At 39.7% G+C, this 8,929-nt stretch overlaps 2 protein-coding genes and 1 non-coding gene across 4 annotated transcripts in view; 2 read left to right on the top strand and 1 right to left on the bottom strand.

Moving 5' to 3' along the window:
• Positions 1-1,495, top strand: part of fam169b (family with sequence similarity 169 member B) — a 5,030-nt gene extending 3,535 nt beyond the window's left edge. Inside the window, 1 exon segment of the mRNA XM_087177612.1 lies at positions 398-1,495. The gene's annotated coding sequence lies outside the window, so the exon portion shown is untranslated.
• A 332-nt stretch (positions 1,496-1,827) lies between these two features.
• arpin (actin related protein 2/3 complex inhibitor) lies at positions 1,828-8,819 on the top strand. 2 transcript variants are annotated; one of them, XR_015438035.1, is made up of 6 exons: positions 1,828-2,016; positions 3,159-3,234; positions 3,670-3,802; positions 4,673-4,883; positions 6,682-6,845; positions 8,518-8,819. XR_015438035.1 is itself a non-coding variant. In XM_023419933.2 (6 exons), exons 1-6 carry the CDS (start codon positions 1,925-1,927, stop codon positions 8,524-8,526), a joined length of 681 nt encoding a protein of 226 aa, XP_023275701.1. In that variant the 5' UTR covers positions 1,830-1,924; the 3' UTR covers positions 8,527-8,819. The 2 variants fall into 2 exon arrangements, 1 of the variants encoding a protein (XP_023275701.1); XM_023419933.2 differs by having other exon boundaries at positions 1,830-2,016; positions 4,673-4,879.
• trnap-cgg (transfer RNA proline (anticodon CGG)) lies at positions 6,374-6,445 on the bottom strand. The gene has a single exon. It is a non-coding gene; the product is annotated as a tRNA-Pro (tRNA).
• Positions 8,820-8,929: the final 110 nt, after the last annotated feature.

Below are 8,929 nucleotides of genomic sequence, written 5' to 3'. Positions count from 1 at the left end.
CCCACCCACCCCCAACAACCCTGAAGAGAAGAAGCAGGTTCACAAAACAGTTGGATGTATGTGTTGATGGAAATTGTCTTGACACTATTGCAAAGCTTTCTGGGAAAAGTAGGAAATGATTGTTGAAGTATACAAGAAAATTGGGAAATGAATCACAGATTCCTTTCAAAGTGGTGAATGAAGAGAATTTACAGTAAATCTGAATTACAGACTGACAGTTGAAGTAAAAAAATAAACTCTTTCTCAACACAAGGAGTTTCTATGAATCACAGTTCAAGGTCCTTGGCAAACTCATGGATCAATTATGTCTGATCTGGTTGATGTGAGTCATAACAATGAAGATTTGATTGTCAGAACAGTACACCTGGAGTGTCTCACAGTCCCTTCTGTTTTTTAGATGCAGACTTACTTAGAATTGCAGACTGGACCTGACCTCACTGTGAACATTAAAGTGGTAACAGGCTCTTCTGAACAACAAGTTAAACCTTGTGATCCAAGCCAAGGAGGAAGCTCCCGAAGCAGCTAAAAAACACCTTGATTGGACCAGGATGTGGCCACGCAGCCCCACCGATCTGGACTCTGGACCTCACACCAGCCCCTAAACACAAGTTCAGATGCTTTTATATTGCCGCTCAGAAACCCAAGCCCCATCTTCCTGCACTGCCTCGAGAGAGAAGCCAGATGCAGAGGAAACACACAGATTCTGCCAAACAAGTGAGAGGGACACGAGTTAAACCACAGATACACACACAGTCATTGTCTGCAACACCAGCCCTCAAAAGGAACAGGTCATATGGATTAAGTGGATGATATATTCACCTAAAACATGGGTGGCCACTGTATCTGTGGAATAAAGTTTATACACCTTTTTGAGACTAAAGTACTGCAAATCATACATTAATTATTTGTCCCCTGTGAGGACATTCAAATGGAAGTCACCGTTTCCTTTTCATTTAAAGACAAAGCAAACTAGTAGTAAGCACACAAGGGTGATTTTAATTATTCTGGCTGATCAGATCTCATTCTAGGATTGGTTGGGACTGTTCAGACTATGCTATGTGTAGTATAAACAGGAAATAATGGGGGTAAACAAGGGGACACAGCTAGCATGGCTCTGTCCAGAGTTTTTACTGCCTCTAATAGTTACTTTAATGAAGCTATGTGAGACGTTTCGAGGGGAAATGTGTCTTTGGAGGGAATGCTAACAACTCATAGACATCTATGATTGGGGTGTGATAGCGAGCCCCAAACAGACACTGTTTTTATGCATTTCTTGGCTGAAATAGGGGTTTTATAGTATTCTACCCTGACACAAATGTAATATACAGTATGTACATGTTGAATTTCCATATATGAAATATATATATATGAAACCTATGAGAAATTTCGACATTTCATACATTCTACATATATATCTGTCTCATACAATTATGTATGTTAATGTATGTATGCTTATATTGTAGACACATGTTACATAAATATATATCTATCCCAAGGCCTGTCAATATACAGTATGTTGATATTATATACAGCGGGTTCTTAAAGTCTGAGAACACTTTCACAGAATGGGAACATGGACATGTTTAAAATTAATGTGAAATTAATAAGAAAAACATACATAAGAATATCTAACTTTTACATATATATGTTTTTTTTTAAATAAACTTGGACATATAAATTAAATGTATGTTAACAGATATGGCTGCAACTTGATATAGGTTCATATACGTCATATATTACATTTCTGTGTGGGATAACTTTAAATCTCAGCTCCGCATCTCTTGCACAGCTGTGACACGTCGGCACATGCCTTTGAAAAACCGAGCGCACCTCTCTCACGCGACTACATTGGCCAGGAAGTCAGGAAACAGGAGAAAATTTCGGAAGAGGAGAAAGTTACACAGCAATTTTCTTTAATGAAAAAATGAGCCGAATTTATCACAACACGTCTTTACAGAACAAACCAGTACACAATGAGAAACTTGACCGCGAGTGGTCTCCCTCCACGTATGAAAGGTAGGGGCCCAAACGCTTCTGTTTGCTTTTTGTGTGGAAGTCTGGTCCCTCCGCGGTGTTTACCTCCCTTTATAATTGATTTTCCCGTAGCGCCCCCTGGGTGGTAAAGATAAGTTAATGTTCGGGGGGGGACATATATCAACGGGGGAAGAGACTTGAACGCAACACTGGTCCTCGGATGTTACAGTATCCCGCTGTGATACATTATCTTCCGTGTTAAATGGACCAAAGTCCATGGAAAAATCTGACATTTTACTTTCCCGATGATTTATAGCATTAAGGTCTAATGTACAAAATATTAGACATTATTATTGTAAGACATAATTGTTGCTTGGATATTCGGCGTTCAAATAAATCACCAATCAGCACGTAATCCTATTAAAAGTGCAACTTTGGTGTTTATAGTTCCTGCTTGTTTTACGCCCTCCATGATGTGTTTAAGTACATTAAAGTGAACAACCCATACGCAAATGAATTTCCATACATGAAATACATGTACTTATAAAATAAAATCATACATGTAAAAATTATACATGAAATATATAAGAAATTGGAAAAAATATATATATTGACATATATCTAGCCCATACAAATATGTATGTATGTTTATATTGTAGACACCCCAAACCCTGTCAGCATATGTTGATATACTGAGACCACTTTCCCAGAATGAAAGTGTATAATAAAGTTAATAAGAAATTAATAAAAACAATACATATAAGCATATACAATTTTTGTATGTATGATAAACATCACGTATATAAATTAGATATAAATCATTAACAAATGGTTGCAACAATTCATCATAGATGCTTTTAATATATGTACATATACAAAATTTATTTGGTGTTTTTCATATATGTTATAAACAAATCTTCATATATCCAGAGGGTGTATATATGTGATAATAATATATAGGTGACATATATGGCAACATCACTGTCGATATAGGGACATACGTGTCGAATATTATATTTCTGTATGGGAATTCAAAAGTTGAAAATGTGAGGTTGGCTGAGTGTTTGCTTTGCAGCTCTCCGTTATACACATCTCCACTAGGAAGAACAGAAGGGTCAGTTGTTGCACAGTTATAAATGGAAGTAAAATAATTTTAATATTTTGATATTTTTGATGTCACACAGCGGCCCGGGGGTTCTTCTCGAGGGGAAGTTGCTGGATGTTTCCAGACATGCAATCAGTGACGTCAATAATCAAAAGGTACAGTAGTTAAAATCGAAGTGTACATATACAGACTTTCTGTAATGTATCTGTATTGTAGATTCAGTTGCTGGTTTGGTCTTTCAGTTCCCCATGCTGTGAGTGTGTATTGGTTTCCTTTTGATTCGGGGGATGATAAGGAAACATTTCTGCATGTGGTGCATCTTTCATTTGTTTTTACAGGTCGACACATTGTTATCAAAGTAAATGCAAAGTAATACCTAATAATTGATGATTAAGTTAATGTCATAAGGATTTCTTCAGACCGTTGACAGAAGCTTTTTATCCCTTTATGCTTTAAAAGAAACACCCTTCTCCAGTGTGGTGTCACACAACTTCAGAGTAATCCTTATCAGTGTTTGTGTTTTGGACAGACTAAACATAAACACACTCAGACAGACAGAACGGAAAATGTCACTTTCCTCTCACTGGCAGGTCCGTTTCTACGTGCTGTACATAAAACCCAGCCGCATCCACCAGAGGAAGTTTGATGCCAGGGGGAAGGAAATGGAGCCGAACTTCAGTGACACCAAAAAGGTCAACACTGGCTTCCTCATGTCTTCCTACAGTGAGTAGAAAACAAACATTTGAGTGTATGTTTGCATATTTCCTTTCCTGTCTCAAACATAATTCTGTTCTGAGTGTTTTGTCCTCCATGTAGTTGTTGTTTAAGATTTACTTTGAGTCTTTTGAGTGTCAGCTGTTTTTCAGAGGAAGAAATTTATGAATTGCAGCTGCATCCATAAATCATAAATGTAAGGGACTTAGTCAAATCTGTGTGAAGGGCTGTTGAAGAATGAGGAATGAATGAATTACATTTGATGTTTAGCAGAAGCTCAGTTTGATACTGACAAAAAAAAACAAAAAACAAAACAAAAACATGAAAATAAATAAGAGCAAGCAAAGATTTCGATGATGATTCCAAAGCTCATTCAGTGCAAAGATTCAAGATCTCTCTCAAATTTGATGCAACAATCCCAACTTCATGGTCCACTTACATTCCTAATCAGTTGTCATGGAGATGACTATAGACATGGGAGCTCGGTAGCTGTTGGATGAAGAGCGTGTGACATGGTTGAAAACACGTCAAGAAGCTTGTGAGCCGACGTCGAGTTGTTTTTTTTACAACGCAATATATCCAGAACTCCTCAAGGGAATTTGGGCACAAAGGTTCACTTGGACGCAAAGATGAACTGATCAGATTTTGGGGGTTAAAAGAAAGTACTTTTTAGTCATTACTCCAGACTTTACACAACAATTGTGACAAAATTTCACATAAACAGGGATGTAATCTGAACAGTCGGAGTGGCGCAGGCAGACAACCGCGAGGCCTTAATTCTAGTTTTTATTAGTTTTGTGTCTGTGTGTGTCTGCGGCAGAGGATCTCTTGATTCACTCCATCTTCAGTAGCTTGGATGTGTGTCTTCTGTCCATACAGAAGTGGAAGCCAAAGGGGAGTCAGACCTTCTGTCTCAGGATCAGCTGTCAGCGATGGTGGACAAAGCCGAGCTGGTGAAAATAAGTGACAAGCACAAACCCGGCGGTACCTGGGCCTTCTGGTACCCGGAGTCAGAGATGGACAAGACAGAGCTGGAGACAGGACAGGACGTTCGGCTGAAGACCAGAGGAAACAGTCCTTTCATATGTCAGTCAGTATTAAAATGCTGTTTTTACTGCTTAACTGCTTCCACATATTTGGTATTGAAAAACAGAAAAACAGTACATGTACAGCGTCCATTATGTCCTCATATTCACATTAAGCCTAAAAAGGGAAGATCACTCTGCTGTCTGAACCCTGCTTTAGTTAAAGTGCAGAACAGGATTAGTCAGAGCTCTCCAATTTGTGTTGACTACCTAAAATGGGTCCTTTTGGTTTTCGTGGCCTTCACGTTGATCAGGCTTGTCCCAGCGTTGACCTCAGTGGCAATGGGGAGGGAATTAAATTAAACCTGTATTTTGTTTTTCTGGCCTCTTCAACAGTTTCATAAGTAACCTCAAGGGGACTGAACAGAGTTTGACCTCTCTCATATTCACAAGAGTCATCCAGCCCTGTGATATTCAATAGTCAGTCTTTAGTGCTTTGGGTCCTTTCACATCCTTTCACACCCTACACACTTTCAGGATTCATTATGACATGATGGGAAGTTGAAGTTTTATAATCTCCGAGGAGAGTAAGACAAACTGTTAAAAGGTAGACAAGTGAGTTAATTATAGAAATTTATCATATATTATATATGATATTTCAATGTTTTTCTCAAAAGTTTGAAAAACAGATCATTTATTATTGGGTCGATCTGCAGCTCAACCACAAACCACTAATAGTTTTATGTAGAAATATGCCAAAACACACTTTTGTTTTTTGTACTGTGGTTTAGAAAACACACAATAGTCGTGTGAACTATACACTGCTTAAAGTTAATTTGGTACCACATCCAAATCCACCAGTATATGGAGAAAAAAAGATGACTGGTTAATAAAGAAATAAATGCAGAAAACATGTTATTTAATACATGAAATAAAAAACACACAAAATAAAGCTGTAATTAATAATAAGGAGTAAATAAATATATGCAAATTTATTTCTACATTTCTACAAATCATTTTTCATTTATACTTAAGTGTCTATATGTAAATAAGGGAGGTGGTAAACTCTTGTACGTTAGCTGAGTAAACCAGACAGAAGCAAAAGATCCTGCAGCTAGCTAACATCACAGCAGGTGCACAGGTCACACTTCTTTCGCCAGCTATGTTTTACAGGTAGGTTAGCACAAACCACTGTATTAACAGACAGTTGTCAGTTTATTAGGTACACTATAACAATAGTCCTGCTATAAATCCTCCTTCATGAAGGTTATAAAAATGATCAGTTTTCTGCTGAACCCATATTCAAAGAGGTGCGCCTGTCGTTCTGCCTAGCCTCATCGGTTTGAACAGGAGAGACAAAATAATAGGAACGCCTGTTAACACAAAATCCTCATTTATATTTGGCAGACGGTTTCATCCAAAGCAATTTACGACAGAGGGACATCACTAACACTTCAGATCATAATGCCCTGTACAAGTCGGTGAAACATACATTAGATCCTATTGTGATAGGATCTAATGTACCAATGGTGGTCACTATATTATTCCAAAGTACGGGCTCGTCCGGGATTTGAACCCGGGACCTCTCGCACCCGAAGCGAGAATCATACCCCTAGACCAACGAGCCACATGAAGGAGGACTTACCGCAGGACTCCTGCATTAGTCTTAGCTAGGTGTCCCTAATAAACTGACAACTGAGAGAAAAAAGAAATTTGAAAACACCCACCTGTTCAGACCTGCCTGGTTTTTATTTATCTTTTATTCTTATGTCTCTGTCTGTTGCTTTACATCTGAAGCACACTGAGCCGTCTGCTTCTCAAAGCTTCTCTATAAAACTCGCTGTCTTACTTTTGTGCCTCCAGTCTCCCTCGCCAAAATGGATGGCGGCACCGTGACCAAGTGTAACTTTGCTGGAGATGAAAAGGCCGGAGCATCGTGGACAGACAAGATTATGGCCAACAAAACAGACACAGGCGGCTCTCACAAGCCCGGAGGAGAAGGAGAAGGAGCGGAGGAGGACGAATGGGTGAGAATAATACACATTCAGTGTGTGTGTGTGTTTATTTACTCAAATTTCAGAAGTTCAAGTCCAGTGAATAACCTTAAATTGGGTAAAGGTAAGTGGTAAACTGCCCGAGGTAAAAATATCATGATAAACAGGCCTTTTTCAGGGATTGAGAATAGTTCATTTACAGTTTTCCTCCAGCAATTGAAGTAAATGAAGCCTTGAACATTGATGCAAACGATTCCTACAAGTTGATGACTTACAAACCCTCTGTACAAAACCTGTCACTACACCCTCTGATGCATCATTAGGACAGCACTTTAGCGCAGGAAGTAGCACTGTATGTTGCTCTCAGAGCGACGAGAAAAAGGTTAAATAACAAAAGAAGACAGGCTGGTTGGTCAGAGGTTCAGCCTTCAGCAAGATAATGAGCCAAAAACATTAGAGGAACAGAACCGGGCAGCCGGAGGCTTCACATTATGGAAGAGCGGCACAGTCTCCAGACATGGAGCTGGTTTGGGATGAACTGGACAGAGGGTGAAAGCAAAGCAAACCACAAGTGCTTTCTGAACAGTGTTTCATTTCCATTGTAAAAGGAACATCACAAGTTTGTTCAGCTGCTGAATAAGTCAAACTTTCAGATTAAATTTAGCTCAATAAGAAGATTTCATGATTTTTCCAGTTTTTAAAAATCTTCAATTGTTTTTTTCTTCTATGCTTTAAATTAAGAAACAATGAGATATTTGAATTATGTAGATTTAAATGACAGCTGGAAAAATGGAGGTGGTCTGAAATTTTCACTGAGCACTTTAATAGGAACAACATGCTATTCCTGGGTACTTCCTCCCTGTGCTCTCGAAACAGCCTCAATTGATCATAGATTTCACAAGATGTTGGAATCTTTCCTCTGAGACTCTCTCTCCACGTTGACATGACTGCATCACATCATCTCTGCAGATTTGTCAGCGTCACATGTCACCGTCACGTTCATGAAACCAGTTTGAGGCGACTTTTACTTTGTGACATGGATCATTATCCCGCCGGAAGCAGATATTAGAAGATGAGGAACTGTGGCCGTGAAGGGATGCACATGGTCAGCACGATGTGGAATTTTAAGACCATGATTGATCGGCATTAATGAAACCACCAGCAGCAGCAGCAGCAGCAGCAGCAGCAGCAGCAGCAGCAGCAGCCTGGACTGTTGAGACAAGGCAGGTTGGATTATGCTGCTGCTGCTGCTGACTCTTACTACCTGCTGCATCCTTCAGACCAGGCTCTGTTCCTGTGTCCTGTTTCCACTGCAGCCTCAGATTTCTGTTTATGGCTGACAGGAATTGAAACCCCCTGCTGTTATAGCTCATCCACCACAAGACTGGATATGTTGTTCATTCTGAGAAGCTTCCCGGCTCACCACGGTTGTAAAGGGTGGTTATCTGATCTGGTTATCGTCCTCAGAGCCGCTGCTCACTGGATGTTTTCTCTTTTTCTTGAGTAAAAACTCTGGAGACTGTTGTCAGCATTTTCAGAAATACTCAAACCAGCTTGTCTGGCACCAACAGTCACGTCAGGGGCATTTGATGTTTGATGTGAAGATGAAGTGAAGCTGCTTCAGGATTTATACAATATGAAGGTGATGTGTTAGACACAGAGAAACCAGAGAAGCCTCACTTCTCCCTCCTTGTTTCTCTCTCAGGATGAGTGAGGAAACCATCTCTCCATCAGCCTGAAGTCATGGCCCCGTTCCAGCCTCGAGGTTGAACTCCTTCAACTTGGCTCCATTCCTGTCTCTCCGTCCTTGGATCGGACTCCCACGTTCCACCGGGGTATTGAACCTCTTACATATGTGGCCTTGGGGCTTGAAACCTTGCATCACTTCAACAATATGGGACTAGATCTTTCCAGCTCCACAGTGTATCCGGCTGTTAGCTGCGACTGTGTCTTTGAAGCTTCACCCTTTTCTTATATGCTTTGGATTAAATCCCAACATTTATATGACTGGAACTACTCTTGCCTGTTTGTGTCCACATGGACTGTACCACAATACAACCATAAAAAAATGTTACATAAACTACACGCAGATGGGATTAAATTCTCTTTACTGACTT

This window comes from Seriola lalandi, unplaced genomic scaffold, assembly GCF_002814215.2.
Source record: "Seriola lalandi dorsalis isolate HSWRI2012SDOR001 ecotype SW California unplaced genomic scaffold, Sedor1 jcf7180002054614, whole genome shotgun sequence".
NCBI classification, from domain to species: domain Eukaryota; kingdom Metazoa; phylum Chordata; class Actinopteri; order Carangiformes; family Carangidae; genus Seriola; species Seriola lalandi.
The sequence above is the reverse complement of the archived record's forward strand: the minus strand, read 5'-3'. Positions and strand labels throughout refer to the sequence as shown.

Coding starts and splice junctions, on each gene's coding strand:
- arpin (XM_023419933.2), top strand. CDS start 1,925: ATGAGCCGAATTTATCACAACACGTCTTTACAGAACAAACCAGTACAC. Junction 3,235..3,669: donor GTGACGTCAATAATCAAAAG/GTACAGTAGTTA, acceptor TCTCACTGGCAG/GTCCGTTTCTACGTGCTGTA. Junction 4,880..6,681: donor AGGAAACAGTCCTTTCATAT/GTCAGTCAGTAT, acceptor TTGTGCCTCCAG/TCTCCCTCGCCAAAATGGAT.